This window comes from Cupressus sempervirens, chromosome 8 (assembly GCF_028749045.1).
Source record: "Cupressus sempervirens isolate cs-2001-9-10 chromosome 8, ASM2874904v1, whole genome shotgun sequence".
Lineage (NCBI taxonomy): Eukaryota > Viridiplantae > Streptophyta > Pinopsida > Cupressales > Cupressaceae > Cupressus > Cupressus sempervirens.
The window spans coordinates 522,135,774-522,152,092 of record NC_143125.1 but is presented as its reverse complement, the minus strand read 5'-3'; the positions used below and the strand labels follow the sequence as shown (position 1 = coordinate 522,152,092).

Genomic DNA, 16,319 nt, shown 5'->3' with positions numbered 1-16,319 from the left:
TGAGCCTACTTGTTGTTGTTTCTGCTTGAACGGTATGTAGTTAGCTATGAAAACTATAGCAAGTTTATATATTGGTTGCTTACAATCTTTGTTTGTTCTTGTTGGAATTGTTATCAATTTTGCCATTTACCTTTCTTCCCCTATTGATTTGATATTTTGGGTGGACCGTTTCTGGTTATTTTTGTTTTCTTCTATCATTGACCTCTTTTTTTGGAATTGTTATGATGTGTTTCTCCTATGATTCATGTTTGATATTACAATTTGCCACCCATTGTTACTTTTACATGGATCTTTATTCAGCTTTATGATCTTCCTATCCCTAGCTTCATGTTGTTTAACCAAGGCACTGAAGGTGTTTGGCTTTGAATAATCTTTGTTTAAATTTGCAAATCTTCTGCTAATCGGAATACAAGGGATCACTTGTTTTCCTTTTAGTCTTTCATCTTGTTGCTTAAATGATGGTTGGGTAAAAGTTGATCCCTTGTTAGGGCATAATTTATTCGCCACTGATTGTTGATTACAATGTTGTCTGGAAAAAGCATGGTTTTTGAGTTTGGAAGTGCTATTTTATTCATTTGATTCACTACTTCTATAATTCTCACCATTTTCAGAGCAGACATAAGCATAATTTAGTTTTATTAGCAACTTTTATTATTATTATTAATTTAAATAATAAAGTACACTTTGAATATTGCTTGAATTGATTAATAAAGTGGGGGAAAATAAAATAAAAGAATATTTTAATTAAAATTTTCTTTAAGTGTGCATGAAAGGATTAAATAATAAAAGTTTATTTTAATTGAGATGCCTTTACATGTTTGAAAACCAAAAACACTAGGTAGAGTTGAACTCTTTATTAAGAGATTCAAGCTCATTTCTACACATACAGGTTTTGGGGAACAACATTTGGAATTAGAGCAAAAGAATTGGTGAAAGTTTTAGAGGATTTTGATTTGTATGCGTTCATAGATTGTCTCAGATTTTAGCTATTATTTTGAGGTAGGGTTTGAAAACTCATTGTAGAGTTTATTGAAAGATTTGTCTACTTTGTGTCTTCCTAAGTGCTTGCATAATGCTTATTACTTTATTGTATTGATTTTTGGATAAAGAATTATGGTGTAAATTTTGAAAAGGAAAACTTATTGATCAAGAAAATTTGAGTAAAAAAACTTGTAGAAAAGTCTAGAAAATTATTATGACTGTATTTGTTTAAAATCATTCTAATATAAGGAAAAGTCAATTATAGAAAATTGGAAGAAAATAACAAATTGAACAACTAAGGATTCAACTTTAAATTTGTCATTAGAGCCATGTGTTTATCATGAATTTTATAAATGACGATAAATATTCTTCTTACATCTAAAATAGTTTAATTGTAAAATTTATTGGGAAAACAAAAGATTAATTGAGAGGAACTCATATTGTAACTAAACTTATACATGCATGTGAAAACAAATATACTAAAAATAGAGAACTAAGCATATTATGGTTGCATGATTTGAGAAATCAAAGACATGTGGAAATACTTATTGCTCATTAATTTTTATTTTAAAAAAGTGATTTTTGGATTTATTTATTTAGAAAAACAACCTTTTTATGATTTTTTATTAATTTTGAAAATTAAAAATAAGATTTAAAAAAATTATTTATTTATTTTGAAAATTAAATACTATTTATTTTCTTATAAGTGAGTTTCTAATATAAATTACTTTTAAAAGTGTCAGTGGGATATAGCTTATTATATATTTATTAACACAAATGGAGTTACAAATTAAAATATATAATTCTGATTTAGTTATATTTTAAGAGAAGTTATAGTGAAGTTCACTATATAATGATTTAGTTATGAATAATTTAATATTATGAGAGAAATTGTAGATAATTTAATTAAAAATATAATTTCAAGTTTGAGTTGTCTCTAGTTGCATCGTGAATTAAAATTGGACTTAAATAAAAGTCAAATTAATATTTTAGAAATGAAATTGATATTAGTATTCAATCTAATAATATACATTTATGTTATTAATTAAATCATTTATAATTTAAGATTATTTAAATTAATAACATGATAATATTGCATTATATTTTATATGCACAAAGAGATTTGACATTTAAATACTTATTAATTTAAATAAGTATATTAGCATAAAAATTTATACTAACATATATATTCTTACTTTATTTCTAAACACATCCTTATGACCCAAACTAAACAAGAGAAATTGATGAAGTTAAATCATATGGCTGAAAACTATGTGTTTTCTTATATTTTATTTATAGTCTTGTGATATTTATTTTCGTGATTGTTTTCTTTGTAGGTTGTTTAGTTGGTCAAATTAGGATGTGCACCAAAGACATTTTTGAGATCTTTTAAATAATTATTTGACTAGATGTCATGATGTATTTTATGATCCAATATGAGCATTTATGAGAACTTGGTTTTTTAGAACCAATGTTATTTTTGGGTTGCCTATTAAGGAACTGAATTCGATCAATATTATTTTTGTGGTATGGGACACTATTGTGGTTTGTGATTTTTGGGAAGGTAGTCTAGGTGCTTGTTTATGGAAGTGGCTTGCAATGGGGGACGAGGCCCAAAGTGGTTGCCAGGGTAACTCATTGTAAGTTGTGTAATAAGTGATAACATAGTAATTAAAATATTTAGACACATATTAAAAAGATAAGTTAGAGATTTTGCCTCGCTTATGCCTTGAGTGCTTGTAAAGGCTAAGGATGGGAATGGGATGATGGCTAGTGAGAGGTATGACTAATTTTTCTCGTCTTTATGAGAGGGTATTCTAGTTCTGCATGTGTCACATTGGGGGTCTAGGGTCTAGTGAGAGCCCAGTTCAGGATAACTCAAGTAGTTTGACCATGTGATAACACTCCCTAGTATGTAGCATGAGTCTCCTTCATGGTTTTTTTTTAATAATTGCATCTAGTAGTGTACTTGTTGGATATTACTTTTGATGGTGTATTTATTGTGAGTTGTTACTTATTGATTATATGTCATTTATTGTTGACAATTAACTTTTATTGATGAGTGTCAGCTATTTATTGGTGGTGTACTTATTGTTGATGATTTACTTTTATTGATGGCGGTTGTTATCTGTTGATTATTGTTCTTGGACATGTGGCCTTTGATTTAAGGTGGATACCTTTCATTGACTTTATATTGATTTTATATTATATTGTATTTGGTATATGCTGTTGATTTTGGTATGTGATGTTGGTTTGGATGAGTGTCTTTTCAAATTTGGTTATCTTTTCTTTATCAGTAGTTTATGTACCTTGAGGTAGATTTGGCTATTAAGATTCCTTGCCTATGATTATTTTATGATTCAATTGTTTGTATGTGGATCATACATTATCTATCCTGCACAGTTGGAGTGGGAGCCTGATTAGGTGACCATGCAGTCGGGAGGTAGTGTCTTCTTACCATTTGGGTCCCCCTCAAATTAACAAATGTTGGATGCTCGTCGGTGCAACTGCACCCTTTATCATTCTTACTCATATCTTGGAGACTTTTATTCAGTTGATGTGCATATGTTAACATGTACCTTGTATTTGGATGTACTTGTATTTATTATTGCATGCCTTGTAATATGTGTAGTGGATGTTATTCATTAGATGTATTGTGTCATATGTATTTATACATTTTCTTATGACATGATGTATCTGTTATTTCTTTATGATTCATAAACATGTATGAAAGACTTAAACTAATTATTATAAACTTCTGAAATAACGTGAAGGAACCCTTGAGGAATGGAAAATTGTATTTGTATTTGCTTATGTGTAATTAATGTGTATGTATATATCACTTTCACATTGTTATCTTGTGTTGTTTAAACTTTAAAAAAAAATCCAATAAACAATGGATCATGTTAAGTTATTTATCTTGGTTTCTTGAATGGGGTGTTACATAGAACAATGTAAATCAATAAAAAATTGTAATAAAAATTGAATAGTTGATCTTGCATCTAAAATAATTTAAATTTTATTTTATTACAAGATCTTAAGAAGTTAGTACCAAATAACTTGGAATGTCAAGGATTTGTTGGGCACATTTTAGCAATCTCCTAGAACATAAATGCATTTATGCTTTATTTTCCTATATTTACTTTTTATTTCTCTCTAAATCACTTATATGTCTAAGATACTTGAGGTTCCCACTTTAATTAAACCCTCTTGGTATAGGTCCCACACGTATGACCTATACTCAAGTATTTGATTTTGAGGGATTTTGGGGTAGATTTTGGGATATTTCATTTTTCCCCATTCAATTGATTTGGCCCTCTTTTGGAGCCCAAAATTGCTAGAAATTCATTTTCACATCTATAATATCTCAAGTCAATATCAAGCAATTACAAGACATCTCAAGCAAGTGATTGTGCATTCAAGGAATTCAAACAAGCATTAATTTAAGGCATTGTATCCATTCATCGAGCATGTATTTCCTTCCATATATCTAGCTTCTTTCTTCATAGGAGACAAATGATTAGGTCATCAAGGGAGGATACCTACATCCATCTTCATTCTTCTTCCTCTCCATTAAAGCATATCGAGCATGCACACATCCATGCTCTATGATTTGATGATACATTTGTGAAAACATCCTACATTCTACATATACATTTAAGCATTCATACATATTTATAGATATAGAAAATATGGACCCACTTATGAAAATTTGACAATGAAGGTGAATATTGGCATTTATCTTTTTTCGCATGCTTTACTTATTTCATTTCCATGTCCATTCCTAAATGAGGGCTTAACCAAGGCAAGCCTCTTACCCCAAAAAATCCTCTTTTCTTGTGTGTAGGTTTAGATTTACAAATTTCTAGATTCATATTTTATGAAATCAAAGGTGTAGATCCTATCAAATTTATCAAAGATTTATAGTTTTTATCCTCTTATTCATAGGTCAATGCTAACCTATACCCACGAAGTCAACCTATTGCTAAGACCTTCAAATTTTTATAATTTTTAGCTTTAGCCTCTTGGATTCCAGATCTAACTTTATTTTAGGTTTTAGTATTGTTTGAAAGTCTTTTTTGAGATTTAAAATTTCATCCGCTACTAGTCCTCAATGTGAGCATATTTCCCTCTTTGGTACACTAGATCAATATTTTTACTATCTAACATTGTATGTTTGCTTACTTTACTTGCATATCATTCTTCACATTTACAAAAAACATCACATTTCAAATGTGAAAAGGGACCTTAAAGTTAGCATCCCTGAAAGGACTTAGATCTTGTTGGTATGCTTAGATCGATTTAGGTAGTACTAGTTTGGTTTGATTCTTCCCAGGGGTTACATTTTAGGGCCTCCTTCTTTTCCTGAATGTAGATATAATTTGGTGGTCTACCAAATTGATCACCATTTTATACATTACAATTATTGTTATGTAGAATCTAATTAACTTAGAGGTTAATTTTTTCCAATTCCTTTGGCACAGTTTCCCCCTAGATTTCTTCTATGAGGGTTTTGGCAGAAGTAACCCATTGATAGGAGTCAAGGGGAAACTCCCTTTGTGGGTTCTAGGGGTAGCACTCTAAGTGCACTCTCTGTTGTGATACAAGGTGGGGTTGAGAGGAAATGCCCCATAGGCCAAAAATGAATTTACTCTCGTAAAAGGCACCGAGAGTTACTTTTCTACCGAATGACATATTCTAACCATAATTTTGTAACCACCATAAGTCTTGTATAAAATGGCCTAGGATTAGAGATTTTATGATGTATGATGATTTGGTAGCTTCTTGCAACAATATTGTGTTTTAAGGGATTGCAGATTGAAATCAAGTTGAGATCACTAGATAATAATATTAGACTTATCATCTGGTGGACATATCCCAGGGATCGGGTGAACCATGTCACATCTTTGTCTCTTATGTTTGCTTGTGTGTTTTATTCAACTGTGATATTGGTTATATTTGCATGTAATTGTTATTTATGTCTCTCTAATCCTAAGAATTGCTATTAGAGTGAGGTTATTTTAGTTATCATCTATAGGAAAGTCTCACAATTAAGTGGGAGAAATGATAGATGACGGTAACTTGAAGGTTGAGAAGTTTAACAATCAGAAATCTTAGCTATGAAAAAATGCAAATCGAGAACTATCTTTATCAGAAGGATTTATGGCAGCCATTGGGAGGAAAATCCAAGAAAGAAGCAAATATGTTAGATAAGGACTGAGATGTCTTAGACAAAAAGATACTTGGAAGTGATTATTTATGCGTAGCAAAACCAATGGCATTTAATAATACAAAAGCAGGGATGACTGAAGAGTTTATGGAAACCTTAACAAAGTTGTATGAAAAGATTTCCACTTTGAATAAGGTATTTCTCATGAAGATGGTAGAATGTGGGTCTTTTTTTTATCATTTAAATGAGTTTAATATAGTTTCCAATAAGATATCTCCTATATATGTCAATTTTGATGAAGAAATTAGGACTTTCTTGATTCTATGTTCTTTTCTTCAAAGCTAGAATGACTTGATAATGACTATTAGTAACTTTGTTTCTAGTTCTAATACCCTAAAATGTAATGATTCTATTGGTGTTATTTTGAGTGAGGAAACTCGTTGGAAAAGGTCAAGTGGATCTACATCAATAAGTGTCTTGAATGCACAAAGAAAAGTCAAAACAAATGGGAGAAAGTAATTCTGGAGATCATGGAAAATTAAGAGGGAAATCAAAGGGAAAGAGGTCTCAAAGAGGACCAAGAGATTGTTGAAACCATGGGAAACTAGGTCATAAGAAGAACGATTGTTGGTCTCAAAAGAATAATAATGGAGACAAACAAGAAGGAAATAATGAGGCAAATGTGGTAAACAATAAATTTAAAGAGGATGCTTTGCTTCTTTCCTTAAAGAATGTTGATGAATCATGAGTTTTAGATTTAGGGACTTCATTTCATGCTACACCCCATAGAAGTTATTTTCTTAATTATATCCAAAGAGAATTTGGGATAGTTTATTTAGGAGATAAGAAACCCTATCTGATTATTGGAAAGGGAAGAATTAAGATTAAGTTGTAGAATGAGAATCATTGGCTACTACAAGAGGCAAAAACATGTTTCAAGGCTGAGATTAAATTTAATTTCAGTAGGGCAATTGGGTGATGAGGATTGCACAATTACTTTTGACAATAAAAATTGAAAGGTTTCAAAAGGTTCCTTGGTAGTAGAAAAATGTGTGAAAGTAGGCACCTTATATCTTTGTATAGGTTATAATATTTTTTCCACTTTAATTATTTTAGAGAAAAATCAATGTTCAGGAACAATTGTTGCAGTTGAATAGGATAAACATCAAACAATTGTTGTAGATTTTGAAACAACACTATGACACAATAGACTTGGGCACATGAGTGAAAAAGGTACGAGATTACTTCACTCAAAAAAAGTTTTACTAGGTTTGAAATGTATCAAAAATATATTTATGTGAAAATTGTGTGCATGGAAAATAAAAGAGAGTGGGTTTTGTGAAGAGTGAGAAGGGGAAAAAAGAAAAAAATAGAGATTGTGCATAGAGATTTATGGGGATCAACTCAGGTATCTTCCCTTGGTGGCTTCTTGTAGTATGTTATGTTCATTGATGATGCAATTAACAAAGTATGGATTTATTCCTTGAGACAAAAATATGATGTATTTAAAACTTTTAAGAAATGGAAGACCTTGGTTGAGAATGAGACTACTAAAAGACTAACATGTCTTAGATTTGATAATGGTGGTGAGTATTGCAACAAAGAGTTTTAATATTATTATTCTTCTAATGATATTTGTAGGTAGAAAATTGTTCTAATGTCTCCATAAGAAAATGGAGTGATTGAATGGATGATTAGGATGATAATAGAGTGTGCGAGGAGTATGAGGTTTTATGTTGGGCTACCCTTAAACATGTGAGTAGAGGTTGTTAATACTATTTTATATTTAATTAATAGAGGTCTCTTTATTCCTTTGAGTTTTGGTATTCTAGAGGAAGCATGAGTAGATAAGAAGGTGAGTTATTCTTTTCCCAAAACCTTTGGTTGTGAAGTATTTGCACGTATAGATTTTGAAAATAGAATGAAATTGGAACCTAAATTAAAGAAATGAGTATTTGTTGGATATGGAATTGATGAATTTGGCTAAAGACTTAGAGATTTTGGAAACCACAAAATTGTAAGAAGAAGAGATTATATATTCAATAAGAAAGTATTGCACAAAGATTTGTCGTAGCAACATAAAAGGAAAAAAATGATTATGTAGTATTGGATGACACTCCAAAGATGATGTTCCAGTAGTTCCTCATGTTCTACAATAACAACAACAATAAAAAATACCACAAACTCCAATAAATGTTAGATGGTCAACAAGGTCAAGTAGACCTCTAGAATGATTTTCTCCCTCTTTGTACTCTATTTTATTAACAGATGTTGGTGAACCAAAAGGATATGATGAAGTTGTGTAGGTGGGTACAAAGATTTAGTGAGAGTCTACAATGATAAAAGAAATGGGACTCATTGCTAAAAAAATAGACTTGAGGTTTATGTAAGTTGTATGTAGGTAAAAAGGCTTTACAAAATAAACGGGTGTATAGGCTAACAGAAACAAATGAAGGTAAGAGAAGATTTAAAACTAGGTTAGTGGTAAAAGGATTTGCAAAGAAAAAGGGCCTTGATTTGAAGAATACTTTCTCCAATTGTTAAAATGACTTTTATTTGCACTGGTTAAAGTATTTTCACTATTGAAGATTTACATTTGGAATAATTTGATGTTAAAACAACTTTTCTTTAAGCTAATTTGGATGAAGAAATATATATGGAAGAACCAAAGGGATTTGAGTTCAAATGTAAGGAGAATTTAGTGTGCAGATTAAAGAAATGTTTATATGGATTAAAGAAAGCACCTCGGCTATGACATCTTAAATTTGATAGTTTTATGAATGAGCATAGATATAGTCGATGTTGTTCAAACCATTGTATTTATTTTAAGAGGTTGGATGATGACAACTACATTATTTTATGTTTATATGTTGATGATATGCTTGTAGATGGGTCTAACATGGATCACATTAAGGGATTAAAACAATAGTTGTCACATTCATTTTTTATGAAGGATTTGGGGGAAGCAAAACAAATCTTGGGTATAAAGATTTGCAAAAATAGGAAAAATAGAAAAATGGAATTATTTTAGGTTGATTATATTGAGAAGGTGTTGCAACATTGTTAGATGAAGAATGCCAAAGTTGTCAACACACCTTTGTCTAGTCATTTGAAATTGACAAAGGAGATATGTCCAAAGACACAAGAAGAGGAGGATAAAATGTCCAAGATACCTTATGCTTAGCTAGGTAGTTTAATGTATGTCATGGTGTTTACCATACTCGATATAAGGCAGGGTTGAGGGGGCAGCACACCAAGGCCAAAACTGAATTTACTATTGTAAAAGGTATAACAACAGTTTCTAGAAGAGATTGTGTTGGAGTTTTTGCGTCAAGGTTTTGGATCACGCTCTGTGATCCATCATCAGGACAAAAGAGAGATGAAGGATGAGTCAGAACATAGCGTTAGCTCTCTTTTGTCCTGATGATGGATCACAAAGTGTGATCTGAAATGTTGATGCAAAAACTCCAACACAATCTATTCCAGAAATTGTTGCTACACATGATGGATTGTCGAAAATTGATGTCTTTAATTGTAAAAGGTGTCGAGAGTTATTTTTCTATTGGATAACATATTCTAGCACTAATTTTGTAACTGTCATAAGTCTTGTATACAATGGCTTAGGATTAGGGATTTTATAATGTATGATGATTTAGTAGTTTATTGCAGTAGTATTGAGTTGTAAGCAATTGTAGATTGTAATCAGGTTAAAATCACTAGATAATAATATTGGACTCGCTGTTTTGTGGATGTGGCCTAGGGATTGGGTGAACAACGTTAAATATTTGTGCCTTCCTTTTGCTTATGTGTATTTTATTCCTTTGTAATATTGGTTATATTTTTATGTAAATTTTATTTCGATCTCTCTAATCCTAAAAATAATCATTTATTCACAACATATATAAAGTGGTCTAAAATTAGAACGTAGAGGTGTAAGAAATGCAACTTTGTCTCTTAGAAATTTTAGTATCCAAATCAAATTAACGAGACACCATGAAGAATATTTTTTTCTAAAAAAAATTATTAAAAAAATATTATTTATAACACACAATCAACTCACTCATGTATCCAAAAAATATGCGGAAGAAAGGGCTTTGAAAGTGAATTTTTCCACAAGGAGCTATGTTGGTGACTCTTGTGGGTCATCTATTTTATGAGTATAGTCATATATCTTCTATCTATATTATAGCTAAATCTTATAAAAAGCTCTGATTTTCTCACAAATAATAATAGCACTTTTCATAGAGTTCATGATACTTGTAATAGATATCTCAATATAATTTGGCCTTTCGATTCATTGTTACAACTCTATAAATATAAATGAATGTGGATATTCTTTTTTGATCGGTAATTCATGTTTTATATTGATGAAAAAGAGAAAGTGCATATAGATAAAAAGCCACCTTGTAGCCAAAAGGAACACTTCTAAACCGCCTAATGCAACACTACCCAACCACAATCCATACATCGTAGAGATTCAGAGAATTTTTTTTACTACCCCACAAAAACCATACCCATTACAGTTCGCCACCCAAATTACTTAAACAAACCCATTGTTTGCTCATAGGTAAAATTGGGAATACCATCTCCTCCATCCAAACATATATTGAAGCACCACTTCTCACCGTCGCTCCACCAAAAACACCAATATGATCCTTCATCAGGAAAATGCCAATTCCAACTACTACACTACCACTCCTACCAGACTCTGAACCATTACACCTAATGCCACTACTTCATTGTTGATTCACATGGAGATGGTAGTGGACCAATGACCAACCACCATCAACAATAGTTGCTTGCTTATATACCTAGTAAATGATAAAAACCTTACAAATTATTGTCATTGTGCAACTTTATTGGTACCAATAGTGCACAATTACAAGTCATCTATGCATAAGCATTGGATCAATTGTACAAATTTTGTGGTCATCACATGTGGATGGTTAGTGAGACAATACATATCATATATTTGATGTCACATCAAAATGACTACTTTTTGACCCTTGCATGTAATAAATCTGTATAAATTTATCATGACTACCCAAAAGTCAAAATGATATTGCACTCATCATAACTATCCAAAAGTCGAAACAATTTGACTATTAGCTTCTAACCCGTGTATACTAAGAAAATAAAGGGGAAAATAGTTAAAACCCGATTATACTTCTTTGAGGGATAAATGCTTTGACCCAAACCTATAAACTAATAAAACTACAAGACTCCATCCTTAATGAAATTCAAAACTTAATAACAATAACAACTTAACTATCACAACATACCACTATTAATACACTCTTTACTTAAGGGACATGAAATTAATTATAATACATACACAAAAACCTAAAAATTGGGTAAATTCTGCATTTCTTTCATATTAAAAAATCCAAGTTTTATAATCTAAATATTGATTTGTTCAACTATTCTACAAAGTATGGGCTAGCAACATTTCAACCTCACAATGGAATCAAATTGAGAGGATTCATAAGCGTTGGATCACAAGCAAGTTTAAAACCAAAAGCATTGTTTCATATGATATCATGCTTAGTGAAGTGGGAGTTGCTCCTATTGAGGCTCTTGCTATGGTTTGCCTCATTAGTTATCTTAAAAGATTTGAAAAATGTGTGCAAGTAGGTGGCCTAATGTGGTCTTTGATGATACTTTGTGCAAAAGTAAAAAGACGTGGATGCAACAAAACATCAAGTGAATGAACAAATAGAATATCCATTTAAAAATGAATCCCACAAACAATAAAGAAATAAAGGTATTTGTTATGGAGAAATTCTATAAGAAGATTTGGGGAAATGGGCTTGGAAGGAAAAATGTTTATTACATCAGTGAGTTCAATCCTACTTGTGACCAACTCCAAAAGACATACATAGAGGCCAACATTTCTTGGAGAGTTAAAACTCTAATTACTTAGCTTAGATCCAATTCCTACCAACTTAGATGTGAGGCAAAAATATGGAAGAGGCCAAAAGAGCCTTGGGAAGTGAGAGTTTGCACATTTTGTAATTTTGGGATGGTGGAACCCGAACAACACTTAATTTTAGAATGTGATGCATATAGATTCTCAAAGGGTCAAATTGGTAGATACTATATCTCCCAGCTCTTCATATGATCTATTCAGCAAGAAGAACATTTGAAGTTAGGTGGGCTCATCATCAACATGCACAAAAAGAAAACCGAATTACTAAGGTCAGTTTACTGTTAGTGTTAGGGTGTCCCCTTAACGTCTATCTATCGATCCACTCTCGTAAAGTTCAAATCCAAACCTCCGACTACAGTTTCTCCACATGGCGAGCATTCAAAACCATCGACAGAGGGTTTAGGCCAAGCCAAAATGGCGGCAGAAGACGATCCAGCCATGCATAACAAAAAGTTGTGTGTGGCGAGTACGTCTGAGGAGGTACCCCCGCACTTGGATTTCCTCTCGGTACGTTTGCAATTCTTTTATAAACTGCAATTATTCCCTCCGCTTTAGTAAATTCGCATGTTTTGTGAAGTGAACGTCCGGTAACACATAATCCGACTTCATTTGGTTCAAGAGTTTCACTTCGAGTGAAGAGTACCATGAACCTGATTTCTTTTTTGATTGAGTGTTATGCCCTATAAGTCAAAAGCTCACGAGCATTAAGATGAGACCTTGAAAAACCTCGATGAATTTAAATTGAATTCACTCGTTAACAGAAGATCATTAGGTTAAAAATTGAGTTCGGGAAGGGAGCGAAATGCACATATAATGAATATGAGGGCATTAAACTGAACTTACCTATCAAACACAAATCACTTAAACAATGCTTTTTACCTGTAAATATGAGAGCCCTATTAATCCCTCAATATCTGGTCATTAGCCAGTCCCTCTTTTTTTTTTGATGGGTGATAAGATTTATATTAATTAACTGTACGAAGAAATCTACAATGACATCGCTTGTAAAGATTCAATGTCCGTTCTAAGCTTTCCGCCATGAAAGATAACCAAATTATCCCAGCTACCTACTACTAACTCCCTGTGAACTGTAAAGCCATGATTAACCATGCCCTGTAGAAGACAAAATTGGGCAATACATACATGTACTTCACAATACATTCACCGTTTTCCAGACATGTTAAGCCCTGTATATTACAAAGTGGGCTGAAAAAGACCTATTCCTATTAACATTCCCAAATAGAGATTTCACAAAAAAACTAACAGAGCATATCGAACCTCCTTTCCTGTGCCTTGCCTTGATCATAGAGTCCATGGAGTCCTCTGGTATGATTTGCTCTCAACTGGTATCCAAACGATCCTTCTTGAATTTCCTTGCCTTCTTTTCCTTTCGACGCTTCTCCTTTACAATCTGGCATCGCTACATTGGAATCTGGTTCTTTTTCTCCTCCAGTATATGTAACAGCTCCTCACACATCTTCCATCCCCCCCTGGCTTCCTTGCTTGTACTGGGACTCCAAATCAACAAAGGTTTAAAAGTTTGGGTCATGCTTCCACTGCCTTCACAAACCCTCCTTTATCCTCAGCCCTCCACCAGGCTCAGCCATTCTGATGATGAGCACCATCCCTCCTGTCCATTGAGGTTGTAAACACATTAGCATGACCCACAAGGCTCCTCCTATTGCCCTAGTTGAAGAGCCCAGGCCAAAACGCAGAAGAAATATCAACATTTGTCTTGTACTTATGCTCTGTCAACATAAACTCTTCTCCAAATATTAAATTCAAGCATTGTCAGAATCTGTGGATCATCGATTATAAAAATTCCTCTTATTCTCTTGTGACTCACTCTCCCTCTAAAGCCTGCAACTGATTGAAAGCATGCAATGAGAAATTTGCCTCCATTATGTGCTCTATACTATACTCTGCAATCTAACCACCTCTAAGAAATGCGTTCAACTGGATATAAAACTTTACCATCTGTCTAACCTTTATCTCCACACAATGGCACGTCCTGTTCTCTATTGACTTCCAACTCAATTCCAATGCGAATTAATGTTTGCATATACCACCTTAGGTTTATCACTAAATGAAGGAGCTAAAACTTTTCATGATCGTCCATGGATCCCGCATCCCCTCAAGTGATTCAGTGCCATTTCACTTCATAATTACATTAAAGGCTCATCTAATGGTTCCAAATGGAGGGAGAGCCATCATTTTGAATTTAGATTTCTTTCGAAAGATAGTCCTCCATAGTATTCTCAACGGCACTAGGTGTATTGAATCACAACTCTTTTCATTGGTTCTTAAACATCAAGACCTAATGCGTAAATTTTTTCTTCCTCAACCCAGATAAATCCTCAATTAGTTCCTCTTTGGCTTAGTCCTTCAATGATACTCCTATCTTTAACATTATGCCAGCGACTTCAGTGCCTCCTCTTCTTACATGAGTGATTTTGAACTCCTCAGATAGACTCAACAGAGATTTGATCCTAAGAAAGTACTTGCATAGATAGCACACTCCAGAGTCCAGACTCCCCTTTTATAATATCATTGATAATAACTTACGAATCCCCTTCCAGATGAAGCTTTCTGACCTTTTAATCAATTGCCTTTCTAATAGCTAAGAGGGCTGTCTGAACCTCAGCCTCATTATTTGTCCCCTCCAATAAACCTCTTGCACCTAACAATAAAATATTACTTTTCCAATCCTGTACCACAAATCCAGCTCCTGATGGGCCTGGGTTGCCTTTTGACACCCCTCAAAGTTAATTTTAATCCATCCCATGTCTGGGGGTATCCGAGTTACCTGCTTTACCTTATCAGAAGGAAATTCCTATTATTTCTATTATGTGAAGTGCTTTCGTAGAAATAATAGGAAATAGTGCTCTTCCGAGATAAACACTAATTCTGGATATTGCTTACAATGTATACCAGAGGCTCCACAAAGAACTTACAAATGTTAGGAACTATTCTGCCCAGGATAGCTGCAGGCCTCAAGAAGAATAAAATTAGAAGACAATTAAAGTTGGGGAATATTGTTATTTTCTCAGAAGTCATAAAGTTTAGAACATCAGTAATACACAACATAATATTTTCATGACAAATGGAGACCGTCCTGAAGCTGTGTCCAAAAGCAGCCTTTGACGATCTCTCCGATTGGGAATCATTTATCTGAAACTCAAAAAAAAGAAGAAGTTTCCACTGTCCATTATTGAAAATCAATAGACAATCTACTACGCAATCAGTTACTTTCAGTAAAAAGAGTTTTCAATTTTGGATGAGTCAAAATACCTGTGTGAGTTTATCTTGGACGCGAAAGTTATGATACCAGAGCTCTGATCATCTTGAACATGTAGATTCATTTTGAGCAGGGAAAACTAGTGTAGCTGTTTCATTACATGGAATATACAAATTTTAGATCCCATCTGATGGCAAGGAATCACAAGAGCAATTCATCTATTGAATAGTAGATCATTTATAACAGCAGAATGGATTTATATCATTAATTCTACTAAACTTAACAGTAGTAGTTCAACATTTAATGTGGTTTAACAAAGTGTCATATTGTGATTTTTTGACTTGCTGTGGAAAATATCCCCTACTTATCTAAAGTGCCACATGTTAAATTCCGTCAGATATTTAATATATCTGCAAGTTTTGATAGAATTCGGAGAATATCATTGACATCCAACACTGAGAGATGGTACCCATGAGCACAATTCAATTTTAGTACTTGCCAACTTTCATTTTGTACAATATACACATGTATAGAAAACAACGGCCCTCAAGAGCAAGGTTATCCTAATCGACAAAGACATCACACCATAAAGCACTACACAATCAACTTAACCTATTGAAGATTCTTAAACTTTTTAAATTCAATCTATTGAAAAATCTTCAAATGATCTAAGGTTGATTTTTGTTGGCTTCTATAGAAGCATACACTATCCACTATATCACATCCTAATTTAGCAGCGCAATGGACCACATTCTACATCATAAGATAGAGAATCAAGAGATCCCATATTAAAAATTTGTCCATGAATGTTAACACGTCACTAATGTAGGAATGACTTAAGTGGCTACATGGATGCCAAACAGGAAAAGTTCCAATTTTTTCCCTCAGAATGACTGTTTGGGAGAACTCTTGATTTTTATTGGAGTTCATGAAATTCAATGTTGTGAAGTGCTTTGGTCAATTGTCTGCTACTTACCTCTCTGAACTAATCCTTTGAAAGA

General features: G+C 32.8%; 1 protein-coding gene across 1 annotated transcript in view; it reads left to right on the top strand.

The window, feature by feature from the left end:
* The first annotated feature begins 12,279 nt into the window (after positions 1–12,279).
* LOC149543489 (uncharacterized) overlaps positions 12,280–16,319 on the top strand; it is a 159,632-nt gene continuing 155,592 nt past the window's right edge. The window contains exon 1 of the mRNA XM_089798290.1: positions 12,280–12,587. Coding sequence (XP_089654416.1) covers positions 12,495–12,587 — 93 coding nt within the window. The 5' untranslated portion in view covers positions 12,280–12,494. The remainder of the gene's footprint in view (positions 12,588–16,319) is intronic.